This window comes from Thunnus thynnus, chromosome 2 (genome assembly GCF_963924715.1).
Source record: "Thunnus thynnus chromosome 2, fThuThy2.1, whole genome shotgun sequence".
In the NCBI taxonomy this organism is placed as follows: domain Eukaryota; kingdom Metazoa; phylum Chordata; class Actinopteri; order Scombriformes; family Scombridae; genus Thunnus; species Thunnus thynnus.
The window spans coordinates 22,768,604-22,790,231 of NC_089518.1; the positions used below are offsets into that span (position 1 = coordinate 22,768,604).

General features: G+C 40.2%; 1 protein-coding gene across 3 annotated transcripts in view; it reads left to right on the forward strand.

Moving 5' to 3' along the window:
• Positions 1-1,826: 1,826 nt before the first annotated feature.
• The window catches only part of unc5ca (unc-5 netrin receptor Ca), a 211,469-nt gene continuing 191,667 nt past the window's right edge, over positions 1,827-21,628 (forward strand). For all 3 annotated transcript variants that reach the window (XM_067611380.1, XM_067611394.1, XM_067611387.1), the window contains exon 1: positions 1,827-2,251. In XM_067611380.1, the coding sequence (XP_067467481.1) occupies positions 2,134-2,251 (118 nt within the window). In that variant the 5' untranslated portion in view covers positions 1,827-2,133. The remainder of the gene's footprint in view (positions 2,252-21,628) is intronic.

Here is a 21,628-nt window from a genome sequence, read left to right on the forward strand (position 1 = left end):
CATTGGTGGTGCTTGAGCAAAAGTCAGGGGATAACCAAAGACAATAGGATTCTTCATCTGGGGACCATGAATGTCTGCACAAAATTTCATGGAAATTCATTCAATAGTTGTTGAGATATTTCAGCCTGGACCAAAGTGGTGGACCAACCGACAGACCAACATAGCCATGTGTAGCTAAAAATGATATGATCCACTAAACACACTGTCAGCATTGTTCATAGAGTGTAACTTAAAAGACATAATATTTGATTGAAAGTAGTTCCAATGAAAACGATTGACACATGTGTTAAAGTGTTGTGTACTTTGGTTTGAACTTGGAACTGTGACAATCCTATTGCCATTGACTGTTGCTAGTGTAAGTGCTGATCCATATCCAAGCGTGCCATATGTTTCTTGTGTAACTTATTGCTTTCCCATTCCCAATAAAGTGGCAGAATAAAAAGGCTTTTACAGGTCCCTGCGGGTAGCAGCTACTTCCAGTGGTAGTCACTGAGCTGTGCTGCTGTGGTGACAAATGGCACCAAGCACATATTTTACTATTGCCATTTACAATGCATGATCCAGGCTGGGCTGCTCAAATGACTGTGCAGAAACACTATCAAGAGCAGAAACACTATCGAGAATTATGTTAGCTGGAAGTGTGTGTGTGTGTGTGTGTGTATGTATGTATGTGTGCGTATGTGTGTGCGCGCTGCAAAGACATACAAATATGTATTGAACTTGTTTTGATTTTCTTCAGTTATCAGACACATAAGCATGTTTATCTTACTAGTAAGACATTTCAAGGTAACACTGGTTACGTAGTGGTAGTGCAGAGACATTATGTCTCCTTGTACCTTGCAGAGATGGAGTTTATACAAACAGAAAATCAGATTTGTGTTGAGATAAATGAGTATGTTATATCATGGCAAACAAACCTTAAGTCACAAGGATTCAAGTGGCTACCGCATGTTTCTTTATTTTGCTGGAAGCAGCATCATTTTTTGTAGCACTATTATATGGCTGTGAAATCTCCTTGAGGAATAACAGTTTCTGATACTTGCTTTAAAAAAATCATCAACCCTTGATAAATGTGAACTAATTGCTTTGTTCATATCTATGTAATGGTATTACCTTTTCCCATGAACCCACTTTAAAGATAAGACATACACAGTGTTAAAGTGAAATAGATGAGTAAGTGACTTCCATTGGCTACAGATGAAGGAAAATTATGAAGTGCTTTCATATATTTTTTAAAAATGTAATCCTTAACAGGGTTCGCAGCGTCATTTTGGTTTTACATGGCATGAAATGTGCTTTGCCTGCTTAATAAAGAAGTTTGTGGAGTATAACCCTTCACAGCATACTTTCCTCTGCAGGTCCTGCGACGATGGCCGTCAGGGGGCAGACATCAGGCGGTAGAAGCTCTCGGAGTAACGTGGCTCCCTGGTCTGTTCCACATCGGCAGCAGTTCAAGGTGTGTACACGCGCAAGAAATAGATGTATAAAGAAAGGCAGAATACTGTAAAATGAAAGTCACAATCATGCAAATCATATGCACCAGCAAATTAAAAAAAACGATTAAAAAATATGCCTCTAAAAGTCTCTACAAGAAAATAGGATATTTAAGCATCTGGAATAAAGTGTAAGAGTGCGAGGAAATGCACTTCATCCTTGTCAAGAGACAAAAATATATCAGTTCAGGCATGTGAGCAAGAGTCGGCTGTTTTGCAAATGTTTATCCCCTGTTTTTAATGTTATTAAAGTACGAAAGAGAGGCAGGAGGAGAGAGGGAGAAATGAGAGTTAGTATGGTGGTAGCCAGAGGGCGGTGGCATTTCTCTCTCTCTGCGTAAACGGAGAGTGGAGAAGCAGAGAGCGCACGGAGAGGAAAGGAGAGCTTAGTGGCAAGGCAGCAGTGCCGCTGACACGAGTGAAGGGACCCCGCGGTTATTTCCACCACCTCTCTCTCTTCTCACAGCTTAACCTGCGCCTTCTGAGACGGACTTAGACATCGGGACTAGAGGCTACCCACCTTTTGTTTTGGACTCGTTTTATCACTAGACCCTGTGTTGGCGAGGAGGTCTGATTTCCCCCCACACACACCGTGGACCGAGGAGTTTTGCGTGTTTATGTGTTTTATGCATTGCCTGTAATGGGGAAAAGTGGACAGAGAAGTGGAATAGGACACGGGGGTTGCAGCTTGGTGAGGATGTGCGCCACGCCGGGGACCCTGCTTCTCCTGGTGCTCATTCACTCAGGAGTCGCCCAAGGTAAGGCTGGAGAGCGCGTCTTCTGTGAAACCTTTAGATACACCTTAATTGTTTCAAAAATGATGAATCTTTTCAGTCATCGCCGAGATGCGGCTGTGTGTCGCTGGCAGCATGACATGTTAGTAGGCGGTGAGGAAGAAGCCTCCTGCCGAAGAGGTGTACTTTTTTGCCATCTTTCCGTTTAAATTGAGCTGATGCTTTACAGTCAGCGTCTTGGTGTAAAATCAAATTTGCGCATTTTCTTGCCTGCACTTGAAGTGGGTTCAAACTGAAAAGGCAAAACTCGCTGCCTTCGTTTCCCTACGAGAAACAACATATTTAGAAAGACCAGAATAAATATGTGGCAGACTGTGAGTAATATGTGAGAAAATGTCACGAAATATATAGCTCCGCTCGCTATTGAGAACCAGATTTAAACAAACAATCAAACAAACAAACAAAAAAAACACGAATGTGACCACAAAAACTCACGAGGAACACAAGTGAAATTGCATATCGTAGAGATTTTTCGTCAGGACTGTTTTCATCTGGGTAGATCAAGTCCGAGGTTGCAGTTACATTAAGATGAAAACTGTAACGAGCAGGACTGGAGTCCACGATTAGGCGACTAATGTCTTATTGCGAAGCGCTTAACAAAATGCGACGCTTCACTGCTCCGATTGGAAAATTGATCAGAAGTCGCCAAACACGTAGAAGCAGTGATACAAACCTCACAACAAAAACATGAAGAATATCCAGCGCACATCATGGTTGGATTAAAGATAAAATGCCACGAGATTATCAACTTTATTAGCCTAAGAGAGAATTTAAAAGGCTCAGAGTATATGAAATACTAAGCTGTTGAAATGATGAGGTGTTGTGTATTACCCTATTCACACTGTACGCCCCCAGTGAACCATAGCAGGAATATTAAAGTGATATTTCTGAAGAGTCTGCTGCTTGTGGAGCATATTGCAGGTCACAGGCTGAACGAAACCTGAACAAGCAGCCTAACTTTCTACTATTAAAACATTTTATTCTTATTTGAGAGCTCTGATGAATTCACAACACAATAGGCTGCTCCCCAGAAATGCTGAAGGGGAAAAAACATACATTTCACACTCTCTTTGACCTTCTCAGGGAGAACTTGTGCCTTGTTAATGTTCATCCAAAAGCATTAATGTCCAACCCTTCTTTTGTTTTACCAAGCTGCATAATGCACCACAGTAGTCCCGTTTGGCCTCAATAACCGAGGAAGTTTGACCTTATTATAGGCACTTATGGTGTATTTCATCCCCTATTGCAATTTGTAAGTATTATATTCTAATATCCTATTAGGGGATAGTGTTGCTTTAATCTTTACCCTCTATTATATGTCTAATACTCCACTTAAAGGATATAGAAACTTGCCCAGTCTACACCAGAATGTTGTCAGTAAATTGGTATCGACATTACTGATTGGTCTGAGGTTTTTGTGCTAAATTTGGGCATTAATTGGACATGATTTTTCTGCCACCTTTCTCTCATTGCCCCGGGGACCAACATTTCAGCGACACTCACCAATATTCATTATGACCACTCTCTATTGGTTTACTGTTAAATCAATACATTGCAATTTAGGGACACAATTTGAGTATGCTTTTGCCCACCTCCTGATAAATTGCACCTTGCCACCAACATGTGACTCAATTTGACTTTGGTGGAGAAAGCTGATAATTGGATACTAAAAGTGTTGATGCTTTTCAGAGAGATGAAACTCCTCGATCTTTGCACACTCCTGAAAACCTTTTCAAAGTTTTATATCTCTCTGGTTTTCCTCTCCTCTTCTAGTTTGGGTTTGTGTGTTGTATTAGTGTCTGTTGTTTCTCTGTTCCAAACAATTTGACTCATGTCTCTGAAGTTGTTTTTTTGTGTGTGTAGAGTCACTCCATTTGTTGTTCAACTGAATGGGGAAAACACACAAACGCATTGGCCTAACTATGGGGGAGTGGGCGGCTTTGTGTACATAGCCGATCCTCTGTGCTGGATTCAATTCCCAGTCCACTCAGGTGGAGAACTTCCTTTAAATTACAAAAATTCAGTTTATGTGGATTTTGTCTTTGTATTGTAAATACAAACTGTTATTTCAGCCAAATAATTCTGCTGTGTAGTGCTGCTCATGCATCATTTAGTGTCTTACGGCCAGTTGTTGCCTCCAGTTTAACTCCACCGTGGAATATGTGGTTTGCTAAGTTTAATAGCTGAGTTTGTTTTCGAGGTCATGACAAATGATGTTCAGGATGATGGTGTTTGTGGAAATGATACCGACACTGCTGAGGATTCAAATGTAATAATGATGAATGACAAGAACCCTGAAATATTCAGATTTCTTTTTTTAAAAATTCCATTTCCAGTTCACTTAACCCACACAAAATGGATTTAATCCAAGTTGTTCTACTTTAAATCCAGGTCTCTCCTGAGAATTTAATTATGAACCTTTTTTAACCATGTAAACTGGCATCTTTCTCCTAGTCTTGCAGAGCCATAGACAGTGTGTTAGACTATGGGAGACCCTCTTGCACACGCTCACGCAGACATGTGCAAATACAATGAGAGGAGAGTGTCAGTTGAGATCCTCTCATGCCAGCTTGAGTGCATGTGCCAGCCTTCTAACTAAACCCCACCCTCAAGTCTTTTGGCCTGTTAAGAAGCCATTAGCTAAGCCCCCTTACATTTGATCTTGAATGAATGAGTGTCAAGATCACTTTACAAAGTCTGAAAAGTCCCCTTGTTTATTATGATGACTAAGCTGCAGTATAGCCAGGTTCAACAGTTCAGCTGCTATAGGGTGTTAGTGTGAAAAACATTCGGTGAGTTTCTGCTTTATGTGGCCCTGCGGTCCCACTCATTTTCAGATTCCACAGTTTGGCTGTTGGGTTCCGGTTACATCATATTTCTGCGGCGTGTTGTTTTTTCAGTTACACACTTTTCTTTAGATTTAACATGCACATCTATTCTAGGATGTCCTCTCACTTTGTTCAAAATATATCTTCTTAAACTGTAGATAGTGGACAGTCAAAAGTTTGGACACACCTTCCCATTCACTTGAATGAAAAAGTGTATGACTATGTTGATGTTTGTGTGTCTGTGCAGATGAGGGTGGGTGTGTAGGTGTATGTACGTGAACACAGTAGTCCAGAGGTGTAAAGATGTACTGGAAGTGCTCCTATGAGGTGTGTGTGTGTGTGTGTGAGTGTGCCCATGAACTTGGCAGTGTATGGATGTTCTCAGAGAACTCCTGTGGAGTGTGTGTGTTTCTGTGCACACATATGTGTGTGCCAGCATGTCTATACGTGGGAGATTGTGTGATTTTGTACATGTGTGTGTGAACTTGGCATTGTAACAGCACTCTGGCAGAGATCACATTGTGTTTCATTTTGTGTGTGTGTGTGTGTGCGTGCACTTGGCATTATGATATTGCCAGAGCTCCCATGCTGTCTCCCATTATGCTCTGATCCTGTCCCATGGTGCACTGCAGCCATCCAGGGTTCAGTGCTTGTAGGGGGACAGCTGGGAATTATTGGAACTAAATAGGTCAATTTGATTGGCTGCATCAATCCAGCCAGTGCAATGTGATTGGCCAAGCAGGTTTTATTTGGTAAATTTGATGCTGTTTCTGTATCAGAGTGAGAAAGGGAGATAGGAGCAAGAGAGGGAAAGGATGAATGGATGAGGAAGGGAGAGATCTCTCTGGGTGGTTTGTACCAGCTTTGATCACCCCACTAGGACTTGACAAGCTGACTGACTGCCACACACACTCACACACAGAACACACACACACACAGCAAGATATTTCTGCGGTCAAACAATGCTGCATTCTGTCTGCATTCTCTCTGTGTGTACGTGAGCGTACTAATGCGTGTGCGTGTGTGCGCTCGGACTGGCGTTCATGGGAGTGTGTGAAAGGAAGTCTTTGACTGTGTCTGGGGTTGTTTTGTATAGAAGATCCTCCTGCTGCTAGCAGTAGCCTAGCGATGGCAGATTTCCCTCACCCTCTCAGTCTTCTTTTTAAAAATTTTTTTATACTTGCTTACTCATCCGACATTTCATAGACTCTTTAAAGTGTGACCGGTGATGAGACATTTTTCCACCCACCTTCTCTCTATCTCTATCTCTTTCAGTCTGCATCCTCTGTTAGTTGCTGAATGGATTTTACTGAACTCTTTTTCTTTTCTTTTCTTGTGGCCTTGCATGTTTATCCATTCACTCAGTAGATTTTATGTTGGACTGTGAAAACACTGGACTGTCCACCTACACTTTTGTACATTTTATGTATGGTTTTCTTTTAGCAATTACAGCTCGGCCTATTTCAAGAGTCAAGAGGCTGAACGTGGGTTGTTTGTGCAGCGGTAGAGAACTTTGAAGGCATGTTTTTCTTTGAGGAAAGCAGAGATGAAATCCAGTTCTGAAGGCGCAAGTATGGTTTTCAAAAGCCTGTGTCGACAACTGCGTCACACGGTTTGCACCATTTACTATCTCTCACTCTCTGCGGGGGGGAAAAACCCAGGATGGACCATGAGAGTGTGTGTGTGTGTGTACAACTGTGTGTGCATTCGTGTCTGTGAATGTGCATGTTTACTAGAGAGACGGACCGAGCAGGAGAAAAGAAGAACAGGAGAAAGGAGAAGCTAAATGTTCTGAAACTGATTCCCAGCGTCTCCTGCTGTTAGGTCTAATTCCTTCTAGAGTTTCATGTAAAGATCTGGAATTATGAATTTTTCATGGCTTGCGAAACCTAAGGCGTCATTTGGGGCTCCCATTTCCAGGCTTTTTGTTTTACTTAGTTGTGTGTGTGTGTGTCTCTGTGTCTGTTTCTGTGTGTGTAGTGAGGGTTTTCTGAGAGAATGCCGCTTGTTCCCAATCAATGCCCTACTATATAGTTCCCACTGGTCCCATGCAGCTCCGCACTGCAAAAAATGATCAGCCTGTCTTAGTGTTTAGTATTTAGATTTAGAGGAACACTCACTTCATTATCTTTAAAGTCAGGTTATTATATTATGCTGCAAGATAAAACGCATTCAGAAACACAGGATGTTGTAGATAATAGGTTATCATAGGTATAAAAAAAGAATCACATTAGTTTTTTATTTTCCTTTGTCAGTACAGTTCACTGAAAAATAAAATGACCTCTCTTGTTGTCATTTTTTGTAGTATACTGCAAGAAGAAACTGGGCATCTTTGACTTCCATAACAGACAGTTGGACCCAGTGAATCGATGCCACCGAGTGCCAGGCCGCAGCTTTTTTGTACTGTTGTCCATCGTCTCCATTCCCCTCTCCTCTCAATTGTCCCCCCTTCTCTCTCTAATTCTATCTCTCATTCTCCGTGTCCTGCTTTTGTCTTTCTCTTTCCCATCTGCTACTACTGACATTCTGCTCTCTTCTCTCACTTTTAGTTCCCTTTTTATTATTCTCTTCCTCTGCTACTGTCTCTCACCACTCTGTCTCCTTCTCTCGTTAGATTTACACTGTTTAATTAGAGTGTGGCCCAAACAGTGGACATATTGTTGTGCTTCTGAACGGGGCCTACACGCAGCGGGACATTATGTATTTGTGTGTGTGTGTATCTTTAGTCACAGAAACATTGTGGAAACTCATCAGTCAGCCAGGGGGAGGGAACGGGTTTGCCTAGACAGACACATACACACACACACACACACGTACTGCATGGCGTCCAGCACAGATAGAGGGAAGGAAAGAAGGAAGGAGACAGGTAGAGAAATCCAGTATCACCCTGCTTACACCATGCCAGCTGCTCTCCATTGAAGTCTCATCCTGTATCTCTTTGTTTTAAGGCCATGCCTTTATCCACAGTCGGCAGCTTAGAATTTTCATGGTCTATATATTCTTTTTATTTGATACCGTAAAACCCCCAGTAAATAGCCCAGGCTGGTTTATTTGCTTCAGAAACAACGAGAAGCATACTGCGCTTATTGGAGACAAGCGATTACCAGAGACACTGTTTTTTCTCTGTGTGTGTGTGTGTGTGTGTGTGTGTGTGTGTGAAGAAACCAACTTCTGCCTTTTCAGCTTAATCCCCTGTCCCTGTCTGTCTCGACACTTTGTTTGGATTCGTGCCAAAGTACCAATCTGCTGCGTCTGTAGATTTTTTGCTCATGGCGCTCATATTAAAGACAGGCTGCAGATTTGGGGATATAGCTGTACTCTAGTTTTTACAGTATTATCATGAAGTTCTACAGTGTTAAACCTTGTGAGCCCCAGCATTGCACAGGTCACACTCCTTACACATAAACATCATAGACAAACAAAAGACAACACATTTCTACATACGTACGCTCTGTTTGAAAGAACAATTCTTTGAGCGCAGACACACGACCAGCAGATGGGTGCTGGGTGTTTTGGCTGAGTGGTGTGTATGGCGCAAGAGAGTCTTATTTGTGTCATCATGAATATGTAATTAAGCTGCCATTGAGAAAAGACGACGTGCCGCGGCAGGGGGTCCACGAGGCTGGGAGCCCAGGTCCTTTTTGTTACCACTGAAAGCACTGAATACGCATTGTCCTGTATTGAGAGAGTGAGAAAAAAGAGAGGAGGGACAAAGTTAGGAGCAGAAAAGTAGGCAAATGGATAAACTGAACGAACGAAATGAGAAGGTGTTTTTTTTTTTTTTTTTTTCTCAATTTCTTGTGAGAATTTGACATTCATGCTCCTTTTTTGATATGAAACAAAGCTGCAATGTAAAAGCCCATTCAACCCCTGGTTGAGTGTGGAGAGAGGACTGGGGAAAGGAGAAGGAGGAGGAGGAGGAGGAGGAGGTGTAGCAAGAGGAGGAGGGAGTGAGCAAGTGGGCTGAGCAGTGTTGGGAAGCGGCCTGAAGGATTAGTCTTTCTCTTCTTCCTATCTTTCACCATTACATTCTCTCCTCCTTTGTAACTCTCTTTTTTTCACTCCTGCTCTTGTTTTCACATCCCCCCATTTCTGCCAGTTTTCCTCTCTTTTTCCCTCTTTCTTGCTCCCTCGATCCAACCTCTCCCTCCCTTCCTCACCCCCAACAGTAACTCTTTTCTTCCCCCCCCCCCTTTCTCTCCCTGTGCCAAAACTTTCTGGTAATCTAGTGGTCCATCTGAAGGAATATGCAAAAACCTGAAACCATAATTACTATAATCACCACTGTAACTTTTTTACCTCCTAGGCTTACGTTTGCACTTTACACACTTGTGCGCGCACACACAAACGCACAAGACTCATGCCTGTTTTGAAAGAGCACATTGTAATTCTGTAGGATGCCATGAAAAAGGGGATTTAGCATGTGTTGTAAAAAGGTTTTTGGTTGCCTGTTCTGCTGCTTTAGACATGATGTAATTTACTGCACTGTACCCCGTGTAGGTTTAGGAAAAACAAGGGCGTCACATGCGCACAGGCACACACACACCATCAGGCAGGCAGGAATGCACAAAAAACATCTCAGTTAGTTTACTGTGTATGATCAGTACAAAGGCACAAACACACCTTTTACAACAGACAAACGTATGGTACAACAAGTCCATTCGCTTCTTTTTGCTCCGCACTGGGTGTAATAAGGACACGGTATATTTTACTCCGCGGGTGACAAGATTATGTGTAAGCAGTTTGCTTTGATTCATTTGAACACACCATTCTAAGTGGTTAATGAATATGGGCAGTACTTTGCTGAGAAGGCACGTTTTGTGTGTCCATTGTGAGTGTGTGCGTGTAAATGAAAAATCACATTATTGTTTTATTTATTTATTTATTTTTCATAATTATCCATGCACACAGCATTTTTTTTTCTTCCTCTCCCAGAGGAGCACAGGTAGAAGCGCACTGTAGGTGGAGAGAGGAGAGAGAATAATGACTTTCCACTGTAAAAATCTTGCCTCCTAAAGTCTTTTGTTCTGAGGGGGAAAAAAGTGATCATATAGGGGTGAAAGAAACAGAGGATCAGAAAAGCCAGCCAGATTGACTGTGAGCAAGTGAGAGGGAGAAAGCTATAGTGACTTGGATATAGGGACATCAAGCGCCGGAGCAAGATAGAGAAAGACTGCAGGGTTAGTAATTAATCACAGTTTTCAGGGAGAGGGAGAGAGATTTGATGAAACAAAACGGTGAAAAAGGGCAGTGACAGAATAATTTTAACTCACTTGAATTTACAGTCACACATAAACTAGTGTGTTTATACTCCCCTCATTGTGAAAAACAATTTTAGGGTTATGTTTAGAGTATTGTAAGGTTAAAGGTTAATTTGGGGCCTCTAGAGGTCAAGAATGAGGCCATGGGCTACGGACATTCATTTATATGGCTAAATTAGCAGATTGTGTTCTGTAGGGCAAGGTGAAGATGGTTATTGGTCACATAATGAGGACAAAAGGCAGCTACTTGAATGCTGTGAAAATCAGACGAGGCTGTTTCTGTCTAGAACTAAACTGAGCTGTTTTTGAATTAATGAAACAGAAAAGAAGGACATAGAAGAAGGTGAAGTAGCTGTGAGGTGCTGCTGATGTGCAACTTTGGTCCCTGGTATTCATTGTGTGTGTGACTGTGATTGAGAAAGATATACAGGGCAGATGCCCCTTTTTTATATTCTTATACAAAAGGACAATCTAGCTGCCTTCAACACTGCCCAAGGCTTAGCGCTAAAACTGAACTTTTAACACTGTAAAGTCTAGGTTTGTTTTGCTCTGAAGTAGAGCTATTTCTGGAGTAAAAGCAGAATTAGTTGGCTTGATATTAAAACAGACTGAAATGTTAGCTTGCCCTGGTCTAGACTTGGAGTCAGACCTTATTGTGAACAAGTCTGTGAAGAAAATTAGATTTGTAATGCCACAAAGATATTAGTTGTATAGAAGGATTTTTTCCTTTTTTGCTTGATTAAAAAATGCATATTTTCTGTGGCTTTCTCTCCACAAGTTTGTGTTTGAAAATATAGAAAAAGAAGTGAAGTTGTTGATCACTTGTTGCCCTGTCAGCCTGCACAAAACAGATTGGACACGTTTTCCCTGAAGGTTTTATCTCTACATTATGATGGTCTGCATTTCATACATTGTGTTTTATGGCATGTTTTTTGAATGTCTTGTTTGGTGTGCAGAATTTATTATGCAGGTTTCCCTATAGGGAAATCACTTTAGTATTGAGTGAAATGAGAAAACTGCAATATGAATAAAAACATGACCACACAGGTATTGGCATTATATTGTATCTATATTTATATGTACTTTTTTATTTCTGCAAACTTTGGATACTTTTTGAAGAACAAACTCACAATGAAGGACTTCTTCTTTTTCATGTACACAACAGAACCTTTACTGTACATTGAACTTGCCATCTAGATAGGTGTAATTGAGTTAAAATATACAATATGTAAATTATAAGCATTATTCAGTGGTAAGTTGCAAATTTGATTATTCTAAATTGTCTTTTCATTATGGAAAATTTCTGTTTGTTAATACACGAGTTAAAGCACTTAAAACCTTTCATCCAATGACTTAAATCTATTGTCTCCCCCTTCTGGCAGTGAGAGTAATTACAAAAACACTATCAACACATGCTGACATCATAGGCTCTGCCATAGCCTACTCCGTCGCTACTATTGCGGCTATAAAACGGTGGATAAATTGTTTTCAGGGTCACACAACCTTGCAAAATGACTTGTTTCACTATCAGAATTTGATCCATTTGGTTTTATAATATTTGGAAAGTCTAGAAGAGCAGCACAATCAAATTATTTTATCCCTCTTAAAGTTAGCAAAGAGCTAACCGGAAGTTAGCTGGCTCAGCGCTTGGAAGTCTCTAGTGTGCATGCTCTGCTCATAGAGCGCAGGAATGTCAAACCCAACACTAGATTAAAAATACTGTGAAATACAGAGTGATTTATCTGGCAGTGATAGGCTTAATCAGCATTGTGGGAACTCATTTGGCGAGAGTTTGAAAGTAATGGAATTCATTTATATGTAAAAGTTCCGCACTGCAGGTTTAAAAACGAGAAGAAAAAAAAACATGGGGTCAACTGTTTTCTTCTAATGTTAATAGGCACAGCTCTACAGCTGCTGGCAAAGATGATCAGATATTACTTTTTGGGAAAGACTGTTTCCAAAGAGGCTTAAATTAAATGGGGTGATGATGAGGTCAATGGATGATGGCTTTTAAGTTGTTTTTAATGATTGAGAGATTTAAGATCCTCTCCACCGCAGTGTCTTATCAACCTAAGGGCGAAAGTCAGTTTTTATTATAGGTGCCTAACATTGTGACTCAGCAGTGCATCTATAAAAGTACAAACCTACGGACTAGTTTTCTACTGTTGTTTATAGTGTGTTTCAGCTATGCTTTGTTTTCATTGATTCTCTCCCACACAGACTTTGTGAGTGTGAGTAGATGTGTGTACACGTGTGTTTGCTTTTTAGTTGTGCTTCTCTGAGCCCTCTAGCTCTACGTTCTATATTATCTTACAGCATTTATTGATGTTTATTAGAAAAACAAACCTTTTGGTCGACCCTAGAAAATGTCTCCCTCTTTCACTCCCTCTGTTTGTATTATTTTGTACTTTCATCCCCAAGGATTTTGGTAAGGCTTAAAGTCAAGGTAGGTAGAGTAGTAGCCCTGAAATTCACTGCCTGTTATTTTGCAAGTTCACTGTAGCTGATTGTGTCGTTTTGTGATGGAGGTCAGTTAAATCTAACATGGTTATTAATATGACAGTTCCACACTTAAGCACATTTTGGTGACAGTTTCTGCTCATTTTACAGAAACATTTGATTTAATCCTTTAGGGTGATATGATGTAAAATAAAGCTATCCACTACGCTGTCATTTGTTGTCTTGGAATTATCAGTTTTGAGATGACATGTCAATGGTTGAACATGAGATGAAGGAATAACACAATGCCACTGCCTTGCTCCTCATCATTTTGCAGACAGATTAATGATTGATATACAGTGTGACTATTTTCTTTTGACTAACCTGTTACAATACCCCATAATGCAAAGCTCATTTAATGTTTCATTGATTCAGTCGGGAATTTAAACTCCCACACTTCAAACAATCATTATAGATCCTTAAAAAAGGATTAACACTTGTTAAAATAAAACAAATAAAAGAATGAACTACATTTGACACATACTATAGTTCATGAACCGTTGGGGTACCAGATCATTATCTGTGTTTTTAGGGATGAAGACTGGGGCTCCCTGCTGTGATCTGACAGCTGATGAAATGTAGATGTAATCTTACAGGGAAATCACAGGCACACACACATACTTGATCTGAGATAAGTTATAATGGTGAAGCATGAAAAAGTTAATGAAACAGAGCAAGAGCTACATTGGACCCTAAAGATGTACTGTCTGAAAAAGACAATTCCATCTTTCAAATTATATTTGTACATTTGTCCTCATTTCTTAGCAACAAAGAGAAAAAAAATGCAGTAACTGGAAGCATGCTCTGATCTTAGCAAGAGTTTTGCCAAAGAATTTACAGTGCTACTTTGATGTTGTAAACAACTTGGTCAGTAATGAGGAACACTATTTTATTCTGTCTGGAATGGTACTGCTTTTAATCCAACACATCCTCATAGGACCATAAGATCTGGTTAGATTTAGGCACAAGATCATGGTTTGGGTTAAAATGATCACTTGAAACGTGGTGTGGGTTAAAGTTACTACTTCCTTAAAGTTAGGTGACCTTTGTCATCATGGCACCAGTAAACACCACAACAATCGTAGTTACGGTTTTTAAAAAACTGTCCCGACTCGCGGTTGGAAACATGACACTCACAGTTGGAAGCGGGAAGCCAATGGTGCAGCTAAGTCCATGTTTTGCCATCTGATCGATCTAGCCACCTCTGCCACCTCCGATTATGGAAATTTGTCACCTTATCATCAGAACTGCGTCACTTCTCCAGGTCATAATTACTACAGCCGCTAGATGGCATCTGTCACTCAAAAGTAACTACAGGGTTTTTTTGTCGGCTAAATTTTTGACCTGTACTGTCGTTTTTCTTTTGAGGACGGTCTGTTTTAATCAGGAGGGAGCTGACAAAAAGTCCTTCATCCCAAATGAATGACCTTTTATTGTATTTTATTTTGTCATACAAACTGAAAACTGAAGTTGGTCATATGCAGAGCAGTTTTTTAATCAAGTGATTTCTGGTTTGGGTGATATAGTCCTGTCAGTTTCCCTAATGAGAGGTATGAACACCTGCTGCAGGTGATTAAATTCCAATTAAAATTATTGTTGTCAAGAAACTTGTGACCACATTTTACATAAAACCAGAATATAGTAAACTGGGGCCTACACACAGAAGCTGTTTCATTCTCAGCTCACAGCAGAGGCACCGATTAGGTCTTTTAACAGAAATAGAATATCACCTCTTGATAGTCTCTGCAGTGAGGGAAGGCCATTTTAGTATAGTAGAGGCCACAGTTTAATGAAGTACATCAGAAGATCACAATAACACACAGGTGTTTCATATCTAAGGCTGTGATCCAGCACATTTCGGAGGGTTTTGGACTTGCATTCACCTCCGGCAGATATTCTTGCTTTTTTCCTTTCCTTCTTATTTTCTGTCACCATCATCCTTCCCAAGGCACAGCTGGTGTAGTGGTGTAATAACGGTTTTCAGCACATGGCTGGCTCTCTGTCCAATGACATGTGGCTCAATCGGCTTGCCAATACTGGGAAAACACACACACACAGTCACACACAACGGGGGGGGGGGGGGGGGGGGGGGGGGGGGGGCAATATTATAGAACATTATAGAACAACAGAAGGAGTCATATTTTACAAGTCTTCCCATATTTTATTTTATTTTCCAGTGATCCACTCAGAACAATTTCTTTCTTCTTTCTTCATGCTAGCTTAAAGCATCCTCGCCACTATCGACAGATTCAGTTTGGGTAGGTTTAAAAAAAATGCAGATATTTTAGCCTGAATTTCAGATGTTTGTGGTCGACGTCTGGCTCCCAATTGCAAATGATTGTTGATTTCCGAATGAATGGATTTTTGGCATTATTTTTGGCATTAAAAATGGCGGGGGTTCTCATTGGCCTGACCTGTACAATTATAGGGGAATCACTGCATACACACATACAAACACACAAACACACACACACACATACACACACATATGGCACAGAATGGTTAGTTTGGCAGTTAAAGTAGAAGTGTGGATAGACACTGTGTCTCCATATGCAGTAGCTGTTGTTTTCTTGGCAGGTTTGGTTTATCCTGTCACTCCCTTGGACCGTGTCTGACTCTGGCAGTTGGAGTTTCAGAAAAGGCGGGAAAAGCCACCTGTACAGTTGTAGTTGTTTATTATCCTAAAAGTTTGATGAACATCTCTCGATGCTGGTCACAAATACCAGACTCTTATTTGTAGACATTTTTAATAAAGGTTGCACAGAACGAGAAACTGGCTCTCAATTTCATATCGACTTTAAAGGCCTCGTGTAAATATTCTGAAATCACTAACAGTCATCCTTAAAATATCATCACAGTATAGATTTAGAGATATCTATTCCAGTAGTATTGTGACATTTTATTTTGCCACAGGGTAAGTTTACAGTTTTTGAGTCTTATCTGTTTTTGTGTGTGTTTGTTAGTTTGTTAGTTAGTTTTGTTAGTATTTTCTAACTAGTCTTGGCTTTTCAACAGCATACTGTAAAGCACCACATCATGCCTAAACATCTACCTCAAATAGATTGGTTGCAACTCAAGCAGCTGCACACAATTGTAACATTTTTGCTTACTTGTTGAAATATTCTTCATGGTATGCATTGTGTGGCATGTAGCCATCTGTAAGCTATATATTTTCCATTTGTACCAATGACGTCATGCATATGGGGTTACTTTTTCTGTGAGCAGATGAATGAGAAAAAGACTTATGTCATAGTGTCACAGCAGGGTTATTTCACCACATCAAAAGAACATGAAATACGTGTCTTTGAGGCTCACTCTTTTTTTTCACTTTGTGCATCTCTGTTTCTCTTTTGCGCTGTCTTGACTCTGTCTCCTCTCCCTCTCATCTTTCTCCACTTTGGTTCGAGCCACTTTCCTCTCTTTCATGCCTCCTTCCTTCCTTCCTTCTTTCCTTCCTTCCTTCCTGGGGGAAGGAGAGATTTAAACTTTAAACAAAAGACACAAGGAGGAAAACTTTGCAGAAACATTTGAAGTTTTTTTCTCCCCTTCTCTGTTCTGAGAAATGTCATCCACACCCAAGCAACGGTTTCAAAAGAAGCAGAAAGTAGCTGACTAAAGCCAGACAATGCCCACGGCTCCCTCTAGCTCCTCCAAATCCTTGTATTGTTGCTGTGGTTATTTGTGTTGCTTCTTCCTCTGGGCCCCTCCAGGGTTTTGGTTTATCTCCGCTCACTGCTGAGGTCTTGTCAGAAAATGAGGGCAGGGCTGCCGTTTTGGCCGTAGGTCAACTTGCAACTCACAAAAGTTTATATTTAGTTTGAAAGGAACACAGCCAATGACAAACTTGTCAGTTCATATTTTGTTTCGCTTTTTCTGACTTTGTGGTATTGTAGCATCCGCAGTGTTTAACTGTAGTCACAGCCTGTCCTCAAAAGAAAAATGACAGTATAGGTCTAAAATTCTGGCCAGCAAAAATGTCCTATAGTTAGGTTTACGCCATCTAGAGGCCGCAGTAATTACGACTCGAGGAAGCGATGTAGTTCAGATGACGTCAAATTGAGGCAGGTTGGGTGGAGGGCTAGATAGTTAAATGGCAAAAAGTGGACCCAACAAAAGTTGGGACATTTTTTAAAAAACTGTAACGTCATGATGTCTACTGTTGCCATGATGATAAAGGTTGCATAACTTTAACTTTAAGTTTCAAGTGATCATTTTAACCCAAACCACGATCTTTCGCTAATCAAGTGGTTTTTGTGCTTAAACCTAACTAGACCTAGACCTTTACCACAGTGTTGTCACACCATAAAACATCATTATTTTTTAACAGTGATTTATAACAGTTTTGAAGCGGCATATTATGCTCCTATGGGTTGTTCGGAGCGCTGGTACAATCGACCTATGTGGTCTGGTCCCCATCCATCCTATAGAGGGTGCTGAAAACACTCATATTTGTCATTTTGGGAGTCACTGGAAATAGACCTATTCTGTCATTGTGGGACATGTTGGTAGCCAGCAGTGGTGGACTGCAGCAGAAAGACCATAGCCAACAATGCCCCAGAAAACAGTCTTATTTGAATAAAGACTTTAATTAATTTTTTTTCTACAGTATGCTTTTATGCATGCAAAAAGCAGTATCAGTAGCTCAGTAGACAAAAAGTCATTCACCTTAACTTTCATTCTGAAATCACATCTTGCAAAGGACATATAAATACAAAACCTGCAGTGGGCTATTATGCATGTGATCCCTGCTTGGTACCAGCATCTGATGTATTAACTCTGACTTAATGAAAAATATCTATCATGAATAGAAATATGATTATTAATATTTATTATCTTTAAACGGGCCAAGGCTAGTGATTGAGAGAACAGCACTGTAAAGTTTTAGAGCCAGAGAGTAAACGTTGTGTCACTCCTCATTTAATCATCGGTTAAAACACACCCATGTTGCAGGATTCAAGGGAAAAGAGAAGTCCTCGCCTTCCCAGAATAGTTTCCTGCACACTGTGCTGTTGGAGAGTGGAGTTTAAGTCCCTTAAGCTTTTAGTTCCATCACTTTTGGTCTTTAGAGCTGAGAAGGGGAGGTGTGTCCGATGAATTATTTACAGAGCACAGAGTTAAGATAACAAAATGCTTCAGAGTTTCAGACAGGCTGGTGCCATCAGGGTTATACAGACTTTGTAGTGACCAGGGCATCACAGGGGAGAAAAAAATCTTGATATCATATATCATAAATTGTGTCTTATAGCATTGGTTTATCTGCTGTACCTACCTACCTAGCTATGCTAGATAGTTTCAATTTTATTGAAACTAGGTTTTAAGATATCTGCCTCTGAGATTTCTGCTGGAGACGAGTGCAATTTTGTTTTGTTTCTGCTGAGAAAACATTGTGATCTGTAAATTATCCAGAGCAACAGGGACCCTGTTCTTATATATACTATAATTTGTCAGTTCTTTGATAGCACTAAATTTTCATTCACCTCCATAATATTTTTATGCTCATAGAAAATTTAGACACATATCTCAAAATAATTAAAACCCATAACTCAATACCACAATTGAGGAAATGTTTTTTAGTTTTTGTTTCATGTGTAATGACCATTTAAAACCTTTTATTAAACTACTTTAATGTAAGGAAACATTTAGCCTTTTATTCAATTCTAATTCAATTCTAGGTATTTATGCACTCTCACAAATGATAGTATATTTAATTGCCAGTGCTAGTTGCATAAGGGATTATAGTAATGGTAGTAGAGGTAATAATGGTTACAGAAGTATTGTTATCACTCCGACAACTAAGTATTGCCTCGACAAAAAGAGTTTCAATAGTATTTAGTCGATACGATGGGAGGGCTAATGAAAGACAAAGTCACTGCTTTAAAAAAGACTAAAGTTCAAAAGGTGCCTCAACTTGAAAGTTACAGTTACGGTTCCTCGTCTCTCTTCAGTCAATACTCAAGACCACTAATCTGTGGAAACAAAACAGATTGTATTCAGGTTTTGTAGACCAAGTGTTGTAGCCAATTTGCCTGTAGAAAATCAATCAAGGCAGATTTACTGTTTCCCCCATGTCAGATACATAGAATTGGTTAAAACACCCAGAGACACACACACACACACACACACACACGCGCGCACTAACACACACTCAGATGTCTCAGAGGTCTGCTTAAGTGGACATTTAATCATCAAGGACCTTTTCCTGCTGGCTGCTCCATTGAGTGGGTCAGGCACACACACACACTGTTCCTGGGTGTTGCTCACACAGACACACACACACACACACACTGTCGCGTGGCAGAGTATTGATTCTCACTGTTGTTCTTGTGCTGTTGGTTAAACAAGACAGTAATAATGGAGCAACATTGTTTAGTCTGCTTATTGAACTGTGACTGACCAACATTGATTGTTGTCTTCTACTTTGGGAATACATTTGTGTCTGTGTGTGTATATATGTGATTGTGACTGTGTGATTGAGTGTAGTCGTGGCTCTTTAGTTGTGTGTTTGTAGCTCTAGCCTTGAGAAAGGAGGAGAAAATATTGCAGCCAGAAAAAGACTTTTTTGCTTAAGGTTCTTTTACTAATTTCACTTTTTTCTTGATAGTTTACAAGTTGAAGCTCAGTCAAGGCATCAGAAAATATGGAGAGAGGAAAAATAGTACAGAACAAGACAATGAAGGGGTAAGAAAGAATTAGAGAAAGGCAAAAGTCACTGAGGTGTTAGACAACATTGACTAGACAGAACTTAGTGAAAGAGATAAATGATGAATGGGAAGGTTGCTAAAAGAAGGTGAGACAAGAAGAGGGGAACAGAGAAAATGTAGGGAGGGAAGGGAGAGAGCTACATGTTTCATTTCAAAGCTTTTGTCAACTTCAGGAACACTGTTTCAGTCATATTTCACATCATATATTTCACATCTGCATCTGCAGCATCACTCATATATCTGATTCTCAAAATAGAGCTGTTTTTATACCCAAGAGCTGCAGTTGGAGTCAAAGGAATGCTTAACACAGTCAACGCTGACCTGAACACCTCAGAACTTATTAGTTCAGAGCTATTTCTCGAAGCTCAAACTCATTCAAATTGAGTATTTATCAAATAAATTCCCCTTTTTATTTATTTTTTCATAGTGCAACCCAGAGGCAACTCTTAAAGTTAGAGATAAAAGTTTCCAGGAGGACTTTAGGTTTGAAGTTTTCATGTACAAATTATATGTTTTGATACGCACGACATGCTGCAGAACACAATGTGGTGCTAAAAGTGTGGGTTTAATAAGTGAATAAATCTGCCTTATACTTGAGTCTTATCATGTTATTAACTTTGAAGTGCTATCCTGTAGGCTTCAAAGAATTCATTGAGCTCTTTGCATTTCCATTTATTACAAGCTGTTTTGATATTACACAAGGTTATGCCATCTAAAATTTCCATGCCTAAAGCCCTACAAGCAGCCATGAATAATTCATGGAGTTTAATATTGAAATTGGTCATTTGTTTCCATGCGAAAGCTCTGTGAAAGGAGACTTACAAAATGCTTTGGCAGCCAATAATGAATCATCAAGATGTTTTGAATTGACACTGAGAGCATCTAATATTAGGTATGTTTTATTTTAATGAACGGAGACTCAAAAGCACCTCAGACATCTCAGCCCTCCCCACATCTCCGGCTCAGCGGTTGAATTGGTCTCTCTGAGATTTGCAGATGGAGATGCTTGGTCTGCATTTTCTGGCCTATCATTAAAGCTCTTCCCGGTTTTCTGGAAACACACATGTATGCGCACGTACACACTCAGGACATGCATGTGGAATAATGTATGCTGCATGCTTCCACACACTTTTGGCATGCGCAGGCTTGAACAGACATTTACAGTGTAATGACCGCTTGCTGAAAATGATTACTGACTCTCTTAAGAGTCAAGTGGTTGTCTTTTAAATTGAAATTAGTGGCTTAAAGCTTTTTCCAAACTATAAAAAACTCAGAATATCTGTCTATTTGAATTTCTCTTATAAGAAATATTACAAATCAACAGTTTGATGCTCCTCTAAAGCGAATATGTTGTAATTGCTGCATACCACAGCAGTTCAATACAAGTTCAATTTTTAAATCATATAATCATTCATTTAATTTAGGAGTAAAAATTTACCTCTGATACAAATAACTAGCTGCAGCCAAAGTCAACTTTTGGATCAATTTGTAGCTTGAAGCTGTGGCTGCTTCATCTTCAGCTGTTTGGGATGCGGCTCCAGTCTTTTTCTTTCTCACTTGCTCAGTGTCATGTTCTCACTTTCTTTCTTTATTTCCACCGTTTCAGCGTTTTCTCTCCTCCAGCCGCAAAGGCCAGAGGCACTGTCCCCAGGGGGAGTGGGGTGTGTTGTTGTGTGCATGCGTGCGAGAGAGAGAGTTCAAGAGATTGTGAATATGCAGAAGTGTCTGAGAGAGAAAGATAGTGAGACACAGAGATTGTATGAGAAAGGGATTGTGTGTGATTGTGTGTGTACCGCCGTTCCTCAGGCTCTCTAATTGGGACATGGGTTCTGTCTGTGCTGTGCACCAACCATTTTGATGTAAGTCCCACATGAGCATCGCTGTAAATCTTGATAATGGTATTAAGCTTGTTGAGTCGGTCTGGGACTTGAGCCTGCAGTGCGTGCGTGCATGTAGACATGCACGCACTCTTTCTCTCTCTCTCTCACTCACACACACATACAGGCAGAGGGTGGTGTGAGCACTGCCTATTAATGTAGGAAAGATCCAAAT